General features: G+C 40.7%; 1 protein-coding gene across 1 annotated transcript in view; it reads right to left on the bottom strand.

Annotated features, from left to right (window-relative positions):
- Positions 1-17,500, bottom strand: part of LOC138013477 (tetratricopeptide repeat protein 28-like) — a 47,302-nt gene that overhangs the window by 621 nt on the left and 29,181 nt on the right. Inside the window, 2 exon segments of the mRNA XM_068860562.1 lie at positions 1-1,609; positions 2,065-7,366. The exon segment at positions 1-1,609 is cut by the window's left edge and continues 621 nt beyond it. Coding sequence (XP_068716663.1) covers positions 1,590-1,609; positions 2,065-7,318 — 5,274 coding nt within the window. The 5' untranslated portion in view covers positions 7,319-7,366 and the 3' untranslated portion in view covers positions 1-1,589.

Raw genomic sequence — 17,500 nt, forward strand, 5'->3', positions numbered from 1 at the left:
TAACTTTCAATTGTTTTGCTAGGTACTATTATGTCAATGCTCTAAAAATTTCGACTTTCCGGGAGCTTATCTCGTTGGTCTAGAGTATATTGGAAACTGCAAGGTGAAGCCATCGATCCGGGTTCAACTCTTTGCCTCGCCTATTTTGAATCTTCTCAGCTTGTTTAAAATCTTTGTTTCGTTGAAGTAAATTTGAAGTCTAAAGTACACTGTACGTCGTATAAGTTGAATAAAAAGGGAAATGTCAGTTTGAGGGATGGAGAGAAGTGATGACCGTTCATAGCAGGTACAAAATACTCCAAATTTGTGTAAGTGGAGGAGAGCTAGACAAAGACTTTAGCTCGGATTAAATCTGTTTGCACGTTCAGCCGTGGTCGACGTGACTATGGTAGTGGAGAAGTAGACCTTAGACCTTACTCTCGATTTGGGGTGCACAGTTTAGGAGGTGGGTGCCCATCCTGCCCTCAGTTTTAACATGGAGAAAGGATGGAATGCTTCCCTTTGAATACCTTTGTCAACTCAAGAGTTACTGACCAACGTTTGCAATGGTGCGAAGTGGTATGAAATGACGTGACTCGGGTAGTCATACCATTTTTAAAATTCAAAAAATTTCCACAAGCATATGCATGGGCAAAGTCCCACCTCCCCAGGAGTTTAAAATGCACACAATTAATTAAGAGATCAGGCAACTTTTACCCCACACACCCTTTTACCTTCTAGAAGTTTTAAGAAATCACCCATTTCATTGAATTATTTTGCATCGGTCCAGTCCCTCTGTGACAAAATATCACAAAATCAACATGTACAACTTTAAAGTAAAGAACTTTCCATTTGTTTGGTTCCAGGCCCTAGCAAGAGTCCATCACCTAAGAGTTAGATTTACCCATATTGTCCTAGTCCTCATCAACGTCAGAAAAATGTCTGTTTTTGAACCACGTTTTGTGGGAAAATAAACAATAAACAAATTGGCTAACTCAATGTTGTGCCCGATTCAAACCCTTTAGGAATAAAGCGTTTTGTTCCAGGAATTTCCGTCTCATTTAAATGTGAACGCTACATTAAAATTTTTGTAATTTCCAAACATTTATACTTCCCTAGGTTGTTTTTTAGCTTATAGACATTTGCCTCCCGAAACAATTAATTTGCTTATTTAGCTTTGGCCAACCTTACAGAAACACAGAAAGTACACATTCCCCGAGACTGTCACTTAATGATATTGTAAATGGAAAGTTGGTATAGCAAGCTTAAGAGTATACATGTCACCTGAGGAACAAACCGCAAAAGCTTGGAGTTATTTTCAAGGGCCAAAATAACAAGACGGCTAGATCCTCAGTTATGGAAACAAACCCCTGATTTCTATCAAGTGATTAGCTAAACCTGGAACAGATGCTTACAAAACAAGGCACAAATGGCACGGACTTGAACAGTATCTTAATACTACTGAAATCTGATGGTACTTTAACTATAATTGGCATGATGTCTTGTGTCTGACAGCTACTGAGGTATCAATGTTTGAATTGTTTTCAATAACTCATATAATCGAAGAAAGGAAAATAACATATCGACGTATTGCAGTCCAAGTAAGTTTTTCACGTTTTGGACATCGTTTCTGAAAAAGAAAAACAAGGAAGAAAGAAACAAGTAGTGGATTAAATGCAAATAACGAATTTCGTTCTGATTGACAAGTAAATAATATAACAATTATCTTAATTCATTCATTTAACTGTTTGTGCTAGAGTTAATAGCAACAATTCCTATTCACTGTTACTTCACTTGACATAAGCAATCGACAATCACCGATCAGTTTCACAGTCACTCCATCATAACACGGGCTCACACAGCTAGCTATCTGCAGGAAGCTGAAGTAGCTGACTCGGTGAATGCAGACAATATTTAATTTAGGTATTAGCCAAAGTAGTTCCAGTAAACATATCCACTCTGGCAACCGATTTTAAAGCCATTTCTTTGTGAAGAACGTACTGCTCCTTTCGACAACTTCCTGGTTAAAAACATGTACAAAGTACAGCGATTCAGTCATTAAAGTTATATTTAAATAGCACTTACCATTCTTTTCGTGTTCGAGCTGCCCAAACTCAAAGGTGACATCATCGCCGATTAGCACAAATGGCGCCCAGTATTTTATGGCCGAATAATTCTTTGTCTCCTGAAGAGATTTCATGGCATGGTGAAGAGCTGTACTTGCACTTTTTCTATCTGCCAAGTGTTGGTAAAAACTCTTCATGAACAAGAAGGTTGCCTCGTCGTCGATTGCCCAGAGTGACACCAGTACAGACCGGGCACCAGCACACAGGAAAGCCCTGGCTATTCCCACAATACCCTCAGATTTTACCTCTCCCCGGCCACTATGACAGCAACTAAGCACAACCAGTCTTGCCTGAACGTGAACTGCTTGAACATCGCTCAATGATAACATGTAATCTTCCTCTTCGGGGATCTTGGATTTGCGTTCGGGATTTGGGGCCAAAGCAATTACTCCAGATCCGTCATCCCCATGTGCAGCAATGTGGATTAAGGTAACTGACTTCATTCTTCTCAGCACCTCAGCTTTGGTTGCATTTTTTCCTGTAAGAGGCAGGGTCTGCAGAAGTTCTCCAATTATATCCACCTCTTTTTTCGCACACGGCAGCTGTCCATACATGGGTTCACCAGTGCCGTAAGTGACTTCGCTCAAGCACGGATCGCCTACAAGCAGCGCTTCATTCTTACTTTGGAAGTTATCAGGTGCCATAGTGATCAATTTTAAAGCAGTCAGCGAGGGAATTACACGGATCCTGACAGAGTCACTCATTGCAGAAAAAGGAGCCAGGCAAAAGTGTCCATCAGGAACAAACACTAAGTCATTGCCCTGGATCAAGTCCGCTATAGGACTAATTAAGACATCATACAAGGGCTGTAAAGAGTGCACAGAAAAGCTCAAAGACTGAAAAGTTTCTTCAACACTTTCCCTACTGCTCGAGAAGTCGCTGCCTTGTCTTTCAAGTGAACGATTCTCGCATCGCAAAACAACCCCTGCATTGATCTGTTCTAACGTACTTTTCATCAGAGACTTGGCAGTTCCATTTTCGATTTCCTTTTGTCTAAAATATATCCTGATATCATCTCTTAGCAACCAGAAGCTGATCGTGTTCCCTTCAAGTGCTGTGAAAACAGTTTGTGAAGGTAGATCTTTCATAACCAAAGAGATAGTTACCTTCATCATAGGTTTCTCATTAACGCTGTATTGCATCTTTAAAATGTCTGCCAAAGCCTGTGCTCGTCCTTGCTCAGCAGCATACAAAGCTTCATCAACCTCTCCATTCTTCAAGAGTGCTGTCCACAGAGCGGTGTACGCAAACCCCTTTGTGTCACGAAAGCTTATTTTCCATGCATCCTCTGACCAAAGAAGACTTCTAACTTCATCAAAATGATATATACTTAGACGATAGTAATTAAGAGCTTTGCTCAAGGAGCCAAAAAATTCATGAACATGACCAATTTGATAACATGCGATTGCTAGCCTTATTGGGTCCTCTGTTTCCTGGCAAATACTGAGATATTGATAATGATACTCTATGGCTTGCTTGAAATTACCAAGACTTTTATAAGCGATGCCGAGATTTCCATAGGCCGCTCCTTCTCCGGCCCTGTCCCCTACCTCTTTTGCAATACTAAGATGTTGCTGGTGGTACTCTATGGCTTGCTTGAAGTTACCAAGACTGACATAAGCATTGCCGAGATTTCCATAGGCCGCTCCTTCTCCGGCCCTGTCCCCTACCTCTTTTGCAATACTAAGATGTTGATGGTGGTACTCTATGGCTTGCTTGAAATTACCAAGACTGTCATAAGCATTGCCGAGATTTCCATAGGCCGCTCCTTCTCCGGCCCTGTTCCCTACCTCTTTTGCAATACTAAGATGTTGATGGTGGTACTCTATGGCTTGCTTGAAATTACCAAGACTGTCATAAGCATTGCCGAGATTTCCATAGGCCGCTCCTTCTCCGGCCCTGTCCCCTACCTCTTTTGCAATACTAAGACGTTGATGGTGGTACTCTATGGCTTGCTTGAAATTACCAAGACTTTGATAAGCATTGCCGAGATTTCCATAGGCCGCTCCTTCTCCGGCCCTGTCCCCTACCTCTTTTGCAATACTAAGATGTTGATGGTGGTACTCTATGGCTTGCTTGAAATTACCATGACTTTTATAAGCGATGCCGAGATTGCAATAAGCTCTTCCTTCTCCGGCCCTGTCCCCCACCTCTTTTGCAATACTAAGATGTTGATGGTGGTACTCTATGACTTGCTTGAAATTACCAAGACTGTGATAAGCGATGCCGAGATTTCCATAGGCCGCTCCTTCTCCGGCCCTGTTCCCTACCTCTTTTGCAATACTAAGATGTTGATGGTGGTACTCTATGGCTTGCTTGAAATTACCAAGACTATTATAAGCGATGCCGAGATTGCAATAAGCTCTTCCTTCTCCGGCCCTGTTCCCTACCTCTTTTACAATACTAAGATGTTGATGGTGGTACTCTATGGCTTGCTTGAAATTACCAAGACTTTGATAAGCATTGCCGAGATTGCAATAAGCTCTTCCTTCTCCGGCCCTGTCCCCTACCTCTTTTGCAATACTAAGACGTTGATGGTGGTACTCTATGGCTTGCTTGAAATTACCAAGACTTTGATAAGCATTGCCGAGATTTCCATAGACCGCTCCTTCTCCAGCCCTGTCCCCTACCTCTTTTGCAATACTAAGATCTTGATGGTGGTACTCTATGGCTTGCTTGAAATTACCAAGACTTTGATAAGCATTGCCGAGATTGCAATAAGCTCTTCCTTCTCCGGCTCTGTCCCCTACCTCTTTTGCAATACTAAGACACCGATGATGGTACTCTATCGCTTGCTTGAAATTACCAAGACTTTGATAAGCATTGCCGAGATTTCCATAGGCCGCTCCTTCTCCGGCCCTGTCCCCTACCTCTTTTGCAATACTAAGATGTTGATGGTGGTACTCTATGGCTTGCTTGAAATTACCAACACTTTGATAAGCATTGCCGAGATTGCAATAAGCTCCTCCTTCTCCGGCCCTGTCCCCTACCTCTTTTGCAATACTAAGACGTTGATGGTGGTACTCTATCGCTTGCTTGAAATTACCAAGACTTTGATAAGCATTGCCGAGATTTCCATAGACTGCTCCTTCTCCGGCCCTGTCCCCTACCTCTTTTGCAATACTAAGATGTTGATGGTGGTACTCTATGGCTTGCTTGAAATTACCAAGACTTTGATAAGCATTGCCGAGATTGCAATAAGCTCTTCCTTCTCCGGCCCTGTCCCCTACCTCTTCTGCAATACTAAGATGTTGATGGTGGTACTCTATCGCTTGCTTGAAATTACCAAGACTTTGATAAGCATTGCCGAGATTGCAATAAGCTCTTCCTTCTCCGGCCCTGTCCCGTACCTCTTTTGCAATACTAAGATGTTGATGGTGGTACTCTATGGCTTGCTTGAAATTACCAAGACTTTGATAAGCATTGCCGAGATTGCAATAAGCTCTTCCTTCTCCGGCCCTGTCCCCTACTTCTTCTGCAATACTAAGATGTTGATGGTGGTACTCTATGGCTTGCTTGAAATTACCAAGACTTTGATAAGCATTGCCGAGATTGCAATAAGCTCTTCCTTCTCCGGCCGTGTCCCCTACCTCTTTTGCAATACTAAGATGTTGATGGTGGTACTCTATGGCTTGCTTGAAATTACCAAGACTTTGATAAGCATTGCCGAGATTGCAATAAGCTCTTCCTTCTCCGGCCCTGTCTTCTACCTCTTCTGCAATACTAAGATGTTGATGGTGGTACTCTATGGCTTGCTTAAAATTACCAAGACTTTGATAAGCATTGCCGAGATTGCAATAAGCTCTTCCTTCTCTGGCCCTGTCCCCTACCTCTTTTGCAATACTAAGATGTTGATGGTGGTACTCTATGGCTTGCTTGAAATTACCAACACTTTGATAAGCATTGCCGAGATTGCAATAAGCTCCTCCTTCTCCGGCCCTGTCCCCTACCTCTTTTGCAATACTAAGACGTTGATGGTGGTACTCTATCGCTTGCTTGAAATTACCAAGACTTTGATAAGCATTGCCGAGATTTCCATAGACTGCTCCTTCTCCGGCCCTGTCCCCTACCTCTTTTGCAATACTAAGATGTTGATGGTGGTACTCTATGGCTTGCTTGAAATTACCAAGACTTTGATAAGCATTGCCGAGATTGCAATAAGCTCTTCCTTCTCCGGCCCTGTCCCCTACCTCTTCTGCAATACTAAGATGTTGATGGTGGTACTCTATCGCTTACTTGAAATTACCAAGACTTTGATAAGCATTGCCGAGATTGCAATAAGCTCTTCCTTCTCCGGCCCTGTCCCGTACCTCTTTTGCAATACTTAGATGTTGATGGTGGTACTCTATGGCTTGCTTGAAATTACCAAGACTTTGATAAGCATTGCCGAGATTGCAATAAGCTCTTCCTTCTCCGGCCCTGTCCCCTACTTCTTCTGCAATACTAAGATGTTGATGGTGGTACTCTATGGCTTGCTTGAAATTACCAAGACTTTGATAAGCATTGCCGAGATTGCAATAAGCTCTTCCTTCTCCGGCCGTGTCCCCTACCTCTTTTGCAATACTAAGATGTTGATGGTGGTACTCTATGGCTTGCTTGAAATTACCAAGACTTTGATAAGCATTGCCGAGATTGCAATAAGCTCTTCCTTCTCCGGCCCTGTCTTCTACCTCTTCTGCAATACTAAGATGTTGATGGTGGTACTCTATGGCTTGCTTAAAATTACCAAGACTTTGATAAGCATTGCCGAGATTGCAATAAGCTCTTCCTTCTCTGGCCCTGTCCCCTACCTCTTTTGCAATACTAAGATGTTGATGGTGGTACTCTATGGCTTGCTTGAAATTACCAAGACTGTCATAAGCATTGCCGAGATTTCCATAGGCCGCTCCTTCTCCGGCCCTGTTCCCTACCTCTTTTGCAATACTAAGATGTTGATGGTGGTACTCTATGGCTTGCTTGAAATTACCAAGACTTTGATAAGCATTGCCGAGATTTCCATAGGCCGCTCCTTCTGCGGCCCTGAAACCCACTTCCTTAAAAATGGCTAATGCTTCTGTGTAATTTGTTATGGCCTGATTAAAGTCAGCTGTGCCCTGATAGTATCTACCAAGATTGAAATAAGCCAAACCCTTGCCTTGTCTGTCTCCCTCCTTTCTTGCAACGCTAAGCTCTTGCATATGCCGCTCCAAAAGGTCCAACTTTTTATCCACCATTGCTGATAATCAAAACCAGGAAGTTTTTCTCAGAAATCTGGGGTGCACCTAGAAGATAAATGAACGAAAAGACAATACGTTCAATGCTCTGAGTACAGGATGCTAAACTGGCACAGCAAGGTTAATTGAACAGTGAAGGAATAACTATCTTAAGCTAGTATTTTGAAAGAAATATGCCTTTCTTCATCAGGGTTTCCCAAGGAATGATTTCGGCTAATGGAGACAGTTGTTACAGAATAAATACTTGGGCATTTAACAGACTAAGAGCGTTTTATACAATAATAATCACCGAACATTAAAAATAGAAATTCTATTAGGTAAATGAGGGAAAAACAGCCTATAGAAAAGCGATGGCATCCCATTTCATCTTTCTTATCGAAAGCTAATTAAAAGTTCCTAACAGGAGGGGATGTCATTAAGAGTGTAATATTCAATTTTCTGAAATTGATGTCAAACTAATAATTTTTTATTACATGTCTAAATCTATCCAATGTTGGAATTGCTTGTTTTTTCATCACAATTTTTTTTTATCTGGATACCTGGTTACTCCATGTATTTTGATCCAGGGACTTTGAATGAGCTAATTGAACTGCTCACACGTTTCCATTGAGAAAGGCTGCTCGTCAGGACAGAATTGGTCGTTTTTAACTAGAGATGCATAATCCGGTTATTCAAATTATGCCTTTCCCTCTCTTTCTCCATACGCCAAAATCATTCGTTGGGAAACCCTGATGAAGAAAGGCATTTCGAAAATTGCCTTAAGATAGTTATTCTCTCTCACTGCTCAATTAATCTTGCTGTGCCAGTTTAGCATCCTGTAGTCAGGACATTGAAACTATTGTGTTTTCGTATTTCTCGGCGTTGTTTAAAAAAGTAGGTACGCAATGCGTACATGTGGGTAGCCACTTAGACACCGTACTACCAATGGTGTCTTAATAACCCTTTCACTCCCAATAGTGCCACTTATAGATTTTACTCTGTCTAACGCCAGACGATTTTACTCGTCAATGGGGAACCCCACAGGGCTGAAAGGGTTAAGTATGCTGTTCGTTTTCATTTGGGTTCTAACCATTTACTATACTAGCTCTCTACGAACTTCATTGGCTTCCCATTGCCTATTGAATCAGGTTTAAGATTTGGGTACAGGGTTTTGCCCACGGCATCTCGATCCGATTTGGAGAGGTAATAACAAAAATTGTGCCTGCCCACATGAATGGGCATCACACATGGCAGTGAAAGGGGAGCACGGATTAACCCTTAACACCGGCTACATCCAAACTGGAATGCAAAATTACAAACTGGAATGTTTGATTCAGTACAGTTTTAACCAATAGGAATCAAATATCAAGTGGTGGCTTATCAGTACTGAATCAGTTGACTGTTTCATACCCTCTCCGCCAATCGTAATTCTTGTGATGACAAGTTGTCTGGCTCAAATCAAACCACAACTGAAGCAGTTTTGTCCGAGCCAATGAAAAGCAACCACGTTCCAGGGTTCTGCTTATTAGGCGGTAACCGGTAAAATCTACCACTTGTAAGAGCACTTATTACCGCCTGCAAACGCTCAGAAGTCGCTTATCCGTTGCAGAACGTCCAACATTAACCAAATGCTTTACCGGTTTGAAAACGCCCCAACCAGTTGTGCTGAAAACTAGGGAGAGCCCAGTGTTTGTGCCAATTTTTTTACACATTATTTATTCTTTAATTTCTTTATGAACATAAAGCAATCTTTGACTCACCGTCAATATTGAAACTGTTTGTGACCTTCAAGCAGACAATTTTCATACCGACTGCTAAATCACTGTTTAATTTATGGGAGCAAAAATGACTTGCAATACAGACTTGTTCCTTACCAGCCAAAACGCAGTCAAGGCATGTTATTTTTTGAGAAAGCCGCATTACTTATAATTTTTACACACGCGCACGGATAATTAAAGAAAAAACAGCAATTACATGTACTTACTTCGCCCGTTGTGGATGAATGTTGGCATTTGCACTTATTAAGCCCTTAATGTACGAGCTCTTGCGATGAATTGCACGCCCCTTAGAACCTTTGTAATAAGAAACATCGACTGCTTTTCTTGCCGTGTCTTAGTCAATTTTTTTTTTACATTCTGTAAATAATTATTTGCCTTGGAAGCCTTGCTTTAGCGGGGAACTAGAAAGGAAAAATAAAAGAACAAGGAGAAAAAAAGCTTTGAATCATTCTCTGGTAAATTCAATTATTGCGATTGTGAATTGAATTACATTGTAGACACGTGCCCGTGACATTTGCGCTGGTGTTGGTGTCATTTAAATTGGCGTGATGGATTGTTTTCCTTTGCTTATTCACTGATGTTGTCCGCCTTAGTTCCAGAAGCATATGAACAGTGATGCATATAAATCTCTTTGCATATAGGTCCATATACCATAAAGTTGTCTCACTGATAACTGCGTCAAGTCTCGTGGACTTGTTTAGTTGACTGATTTCGTACGCGAAAAGCTTGATTGCCCAGAGAGCCTTCCAACTGATTCAGTCACACAACCCGACTTATTCAGTTGACCCGGAGAACAGCAAAAGTTACTGCGAGTGCGAGGAAAATCGTAGGGATGGTCTTCCGCTATTATCCGGCGCCATTCATGTCAATAACTGATTCAGTTGTAAATTAATGGTAACTGGCTGATTCAGTTGGATCTTCTAACTCGAGAGCACAGAAATGAAAAGGTGTCCATTGCCGGCTTGTCCTATTTGCTGAGAGCATTGTTCTATAAACCTTATTGCTCTCGTTCCCTACTAAAGTGAATCAGTTGACTGATTTCGTACAGTTAGTCACGGTAACTGAGACGCCGATTTATACCCAGAGAGCCTTCCAACTGATTCAGTCACCCGGCCGGACTTATTCAGGAAAAACAAGTGCCTCTATGTTTCAGTCCGTAAAAAACAGCAAAAAAGAGGATCTAAATAATTATGTTCAGTGAAAACCGGCCGAATTGTTGCCCATGAAAACCTGCACGTTTCCGATATGACAATTGAAAAACAAACTGTTCAATAATACCCAAGGAAAAATTCGGAAATTTATCTGCCATTTCTGCGGATGATGGCGTGAGCTTTCATTTGTTCCGTGCTTTGTACTCTCATAAAGCACAGTGTTTAAACCAATGAGAGCAGGCGTTATATAGAAACTTTATTATAGTATATAATTTAAGATGAAACTCTTTGCAAAGTTAAAAAAAAATCTGGAGCAGATTCAGAACCACATTAAAATTTCCCAATTGTGAAGGTGGCTATGAATCTGCTGCAAAGAATTTTTTTAAACTTTGCAATGAGTTTTGTCTTAGCCTGCCAATTACTCTCCAGCAATAAAAAATGGGAGTCACCGAGTTCGTTTTTGAGATATTCGCGTTTAAAGATAAAATATAGCGTGTTTTTCAGTGGCTATCTTGTTTTCATGGTAACTTCGCCACTGTGCTACAACTTCGGTTATAAATAGTTGAAATTTCGCTAGAACAGCAAGTCAAGCGCAAGTCAAGTTTTTAAAACTGAGCAAAGGTTAATCCGCGCTCCCCTTTCACTGCCATGTGTGATGCCCATTCATGTGGGCAGGCGTAATTTTTCTTATTACATCTCAATCGGATTCCAAATCGATCACAATGCCGTGGGCACATCGTCGTACCCAAAAATTATATCATCTATCTCAAAAACACCTTTTAAAAGCAATTAATGAGAAAATAATAACCATTAGTTTCACGGGCAGTGATACAATCTGGCTACACTGATCAATGTACTCGCTTCAGGGACAACTGGAAAAGTGAGTGCTCGCAGTCTCGTACAACGATACATGATTACATGGTCTTACATATCTTGCTTACTCGATTTTCGCAATTGGAGCGATTGCTGAATACCCATCCACAAAGGAGCATTTACGTTCGCGACGCTAGCCCCAGTACTGAACTGAACGAAAGTGGTTTTTGCGCAGTTTGTGTCAGATAGAGTGAATTCAGTAGAATGGCTGGTGCTGCAGTGCCTTAGTCGTCTTACGGTTAAATTGAGCTGAGTAGAGTGGCTAGTGCCGCAGTGTCACGGTGCTTACCTCATGGATTAACGAACGAGGTATATCCAACAACACGACTGCGGCGGCACTGTGGCAGCAGTGTTTTTAGGGTCCATTTGTTGTGGCCGGGTTTTGACATTAAGTCTGTAATAGGTAGATTTCATAAAGAGATTTTCTGCTCAATCTAATTTAAGTGATTTAATTTAAAGATCACCCGCACGTGCGAGCAAAAGCCCAGCCTCTGTATCCAGAGAAGAATCCAACACTTTATAACTTCTCATGTGTGCCTTGATGTCCTTATCACATTTTGCTGTTATTACGCATTGAACGTTTGCTGGATTGTCAGAACTTGGGCCACAAATTCCCCCAACAAACTCAGAATAGAACCGCATGCAGTCATAATGGTCTGTGTGCTTTGTCCTTATCTCTTGCGTGACAGCTCTGACGACACAATCACGGCACAACTCACGAAAGTCATGAAGCGTTCGACTGGTTCAATGGTTGTTTGAGGACTTCAAGGAAAATCCAAGAAGCGTATGCTTACATAAAGGGGGATACCTTTCTTTGTTTTGCAGGTATGTTCACAAAGTGAATTAAGGAAACTTGTTTGCCCAAAAATATGGAATGGAATGAATCTTGCTGGTATGCAAATTTTTAGGTCAGTTATTTTAATTACCGGATATGTCACTCTTAAACCAAGACAGTTAAACTTCAATGACACGTTCCCCTTGACCTACAGTAGTTCCAGTCAATTCACGTTGTATTGTGTCAGTAAACCTAGAGTCTCGAATTGTTTAGTGAATAAATCGAGATTAGCGTGTGTGGTTTCAATATACCTTGCCTCTGCTTTGGTGGTCAAAGGTCGACTTTTGTTGACAAACAGCATGTTGAAATTGGGCCTCAAAAAACCTCCGTTTCATTTACCCAAAAATTTTATTGAATTTAATTGCAGCGGAAACATTGCTTATTCCGGTGATTATAGTCTCGTTTGAGAAAGCCATGTACCAAGATGCTTTTTGACGGTCGAATTTCGCACAAATTTGGCACTGACCCCTTGCAAAATGAATTTCAAGCTTTCTGTTAAGTTCTGGAAATTTCTGGAAATTTCTAAAATGTGACAGCTTTATTCCAGAGTCAAATTCCAGCTGTTATTCCAGAAATTGTTTTCCAGTTTTTGAAGTTTTGGGTTCTTTCAAAAGATGGAAATAGTTGGAATTTGATACATCTATCAGGTGCTGCCAGAAAATGACAGTTTCTTCCAGTCTTCATTTCTTGCAGGAAACTGGAAATAAACTAGCAATAGTCTACAGCTTGTTAACAATTTTAATATTTCTCAAATGAAACAAATTTTTAGTTTATTACAGTTTCTATTCTATAAATTCAACTCTTTTCAGATAAAAACTTAAAGAAATGTTTAGCATGCAGTTTCTTATTATGTATAAAATTAAAGAAGTAAGAAAATTCCATTGTAGAACCAGACATATGTAAACGCTATGTAAAGTTTATCATATAACTATGTTGAGCTATATAAAGGCTATTTACTGCTCCTTACTTGCTATGTAATAACTATGTAACTTGCTACATTACATAGTTGAGTCTGTGTAAAGCATATGCCATTACTATTGCAATACCATTTAAAGGTCACATAGCTCTCTGAAATAGCTTATGAATGTGAATGTGATATCTTTCGAGTTAATACATTTACTTAGCTTACGCAATGTCCTTTAAAGGCTCCAAACTTTGAACATAAAAGCACTCTGTACATGGAGAAATGAAAAAGAAAGCTTTTATTCCGATGTATTCAATAGGTTGTGAGAAAAACCAATCAACGGATTACCTTGTTTGATGCTCTCTGAGTCTCATAATCGGCCTTATTCCAAAAGAAACATGATGCATTACTCTCGAAAATTACACACTCCAAGTCAGCACTTAATCCTTTCAATGAACTCCAGTATCTTTCGAATCTTGCTCTGTAGAAAGATTGTCATCCTCCGCCATCTTGGATAACACGTGAGAGACAGGATCGGGAACTAGTGCGTCCTTTTCGTTTTGGTCAGCAGTCAGCAGCATGGCGCTTATACATAGGGCGTCCATAGGGAGGTGAAACGGGCATTCTGCTCTTGGTCCAATGTGCGATGCGGAGAAGGACTGGCACGAGCGCTCCTTCCGCGTTTCTTTCTTTATTTTTGGGCCACCATTAGTGTATATTTCAAGGCCTTTTTGATATTTTTGACCCAAAACTCAATACTATTTTGTCTGTCAGGTATTTTCGTCGGGAGCTGCTTAAATTTGACTGAAGTAAGACAGTGTCGAATGCAGGTATGTCCCGCTTACCGTGACCAAGGGTAACCGGTCGTTTCGCCAACGTGTCAGCTCGCCAACGACCTGTTTGCCAACGTATGAAGTCTATTTGCCAACGTCTAATAATGTCAGTTCGCCAACGTCCAAAATACTTTGTGAAATAGATCTGAATTTTATTTACAAATTACCAAAAGAAGATAATGTGACCTTTGATCCAAGATGAATTGTTTGATTCGGCTTGAAAATGTTCGTTTCACTCTCCCCAATCTCTCTCTCTCCCTCTTTGTCTCCCACGCCATCCACGGCTTTATTTGTGAACATAAACCGGCTGTAAAACCTTTTTATTAAACATTTGCGTAGTTAAAGAGCCATCGAGTTGAAATATGTTTGTTTGATTACGTGCTTAGACACGTTCAATTGTTTCCTGCAAATTTCGCCTACGTGTTTGTTCTACTCTCGCAGAGGGTTTATGCATTGTTTGAAACACTGATTAAATATTTCCGGCAAAACGTTTTCCTTCCCCAACTCAACTATTAAATGTTCCCCTTCCAGCCTGCTTCTCTACCGGTCTCTTTTCTCTCTGTTACGGGAAGAATTAGAAATGCGATAAAAACAATGTGAGCTCATTAACTTCACTTGTGCAGCATGTTGCAAAGGAGGTGAGAACGTTTTCAACTTAAATAGCATATTGTTTAAACGTTTAATGATATGTAACTACAAGAAAGAACAGATAACACCAACAATATCTGCCAATCAAATTCCTGCGAGTTTGATCCGGCTTAATCAGGCATTGCTGTATAAAAGGGCTGTGATTTTCTGTTCAATTCAACCCATCTTATCGAAGTATTTTCGCTGATCAAATATGTTTACAAGAGTCACTCGAGATGGAAAGCTATTATTGTATCTATTGCAATGAGGAAGTAACAGCGAGACTGGAAGTGCTCCTCTGCGATGGCTGCGACAAATGACAACATCGACGTTGCAACACGGGAATTTCGAGACAGCAGTATAGAGATGCTGTTAAGACCGGATTAGAGGTGGTTTGGCGATGCCTATATTGCAGTGAGATCACTGATCCAATTGGAGAGAGTAGCAGAATCGAGGAAGAGATGGATGCCTTTGACATTCCGCCATCTTTTGGTATGCTTGTTTTTTCACAATACTAAAACGACAATAGGTGATGGAATGTTCTTAAACAAAGAGCTTTCCGTGAATGGAATCAGTCTGCGAGGAATCTGTGTGTTGAGACTAGAATTGCTGCTTGATGAAAAGCATCTCATAGACGAGACAATCAAATTTTCCTTCCTTTTTTTTAGGTCATGTTAGATGAACTGACTGCTGCACCTTGTCCAGCCCTCCCTAAGCCTGCGCATGTGGCTAGAGCTGCCAACCGACTCCGGCAGAAACTCAGACCCGAGCAACCGAAAGATCTGGACTTCGAACTGGTCGAGGAATGTCTCCCTCCCGGTTTCTTCCAAGCCGACCTGACAGTTAAGCAGAAAGGCATCTGATCTTCGCCAGACAGGAGCAGCTAAATACCCTGGCCAAGGCTAAATCCTGGTACATGGACGGAACCTTCAAGCTTGTGCGACACCCATTCAAGCAGCTACTGACGGTGAATGCTTTCGTCCGATCCGGGGAATATGCAAAGCAAGTCCCACTTGTGTTTGTCCTGATGGCCAACAAGAAAGAAAAAGACTACAAGAAGGTATTAATCACTGTTAAATTAATAAAACCGAGAAAACATTATGCAGTCTATTGAGCATTAAAGTAAAGATAAAGACAACGCAATATTCGGAATCGAACTGGGAAAACAGTTTCCAAGTATTATAGTAAGGAATCGAACTCGACAACGTTATGCATATGCAGCTTCCAAGTATTAGTAAAACTATCTAAACCTCTTTCCACTAATCAATATCCTAGTATTTGTGTCTGATGAAAAACTGAAGCAGTATCGAAACAGGCGAGGCTATTCGACAGCTGGGAGAAGTACGAAAGGAAAGAGAAGACCGCCGCACAGTTGCTGAAAACGTGCTCACATCTCAACGGCCCCATTCGTGGAAACTGAAGAAGTCAGTAAAATTCACAACCAAAAAACGGCTCCTTTAGGAGCCACCAAGTTTGCAAAAGAATATGACCAGCAATAAACTATCAATAAAGAAAACTAATAAAATTTGAGGGGGGATTGGGGCGCATTGAAAGGTTCAATAACAAAATATGGCGGTTCACATCAACAATCCCTCTCATGAAGTGAATTGCAAGTTATCTAATTGACAATTATTTTCAACGAAAAAGGTGTTTTTGGACGTTGGCGAACCGACTTCATACGGTGGCGAAACGACCGGTATGCTGACCAAGCCGTGTTCCGCTGCTTCTTTTAGGAGTACTCCACATTACTCCACTCTAAATTTTACATATGTTTAAGATCGATAGCTTTTACATAACATAGTAAAAAACCAGGTGGATATATTTGGATATAGCAGCGTTTCAGAACTTCAAACTTGCTGACTTAAAATCGCTCGCGACGAATCGGATTCCCCGCCGCAGGCAATTTTACCAACAATATTTTAAAACTATTTGCAAGATTTCACCCGCTTGGGAAAATCAACAAACAACAAATACGGTTTAATCAGGGCGCTTGTAATTCCATCTTGATAATTTAAATAAAATACGAGTGAAGCTTGCTGTTAATACTTTGCAAAGACATGGCTTTGCATGAAAACACCACAGAAAAGATACAACAACTTATGAAAATGTGAAATGCTTTGGAATGTCTTCAAAGATAACAGTCCACTGCAGTCAATAACAGATCAACGTGTTAGCAACTTAAACCAACTACTTAATTACTTTAAAGCCTGGAAACAAACATTCCACAGAAGGACAGATGTGTAAGAACACTTCATAACATGGCAAACAATGTTTGATCTCGAGGTAATATATAGACTAAACTTAAAATGGATTCATAGCAAAACAATGCAAAACTGATAAGTTATTGTAAATATCATGTCCTTGCCCCCTTAGGTATGACTATGCAAAAAAGCCATACTATTCCATGGCAACTCCTTCATATTTTGTACCATCTGAGGACAAAGCAATGATTCCAGTTCCTTGTAGAATATTCTCCCCTGAAGAAAAGCAATTTGTAGCCTATCACTACTGCTACGTTTAAGACTCGCCATCCTCTCCCAAACCCCATATTGTTTTCTTTGCCTTTGTGCAGTTTGGCTCCAACAAATAAGCTAACCTGTGGCTGATCAATATGATCACATTTTGTTCCACAGTGTGAAACATAAATAAAATAATTAAGAGCATGAGCCCTGGAACATACCTTAAAAAATAACAATGACTGTATTTATTGTTAGGCTTGACTAGCAACACAACACAGAGAACTTAAAAAATATAGCATAACTATTTCACACTCAAGGATCACAGGCATCTATTTTTGGGGGTCTGAGGGCTTATTTAAAGAAAAGAAAAAAAAAATTGTCCGATCTAGCCCTTTTACTTAATCAAATAGTACATATCAATACAGTAACTCTCTGTTTCATATTGTTTTCAAGGTGTCGGTAAAAGGCCTTAAAGGACTTCTACATCTGCATCTAGTGAGTACATATTCCAGCACTCGGCAAGGTCCCTTTTTGACTTGTGGCTGTTTCTGCTTAGGTGGCCTCATACACCACGAGCCTTTTTGGAGATATCACCGCCAAGCCGGCCACGTCTGCTGAATAATGTTTATGGTCAAATATTTGTTAATCCCTCCTACGTGATTCAGTTTTTCATACATGTACTATCTGGCTGTTTCTGTGATTAAAGTTTTTAATTTCACACAGAATTTGTTTCATTTGTTAGC

The sequence above is a fragment of the Montipora capricornis genome, chromosome 8, assembly GCF_036669925.1.
Source record: "Montipora capricornis isolate CH-2021 chromosome 8, ASM3666992v2, whole genome shotgun sequence".
Classification (NCBI taxonomy): domain Eukaryota; kingdom Metazoa; phylum Cnidaria; class Anthozoa; order Scleractinia; family Acroporidae; genus Montipora; species Montipora capricornis.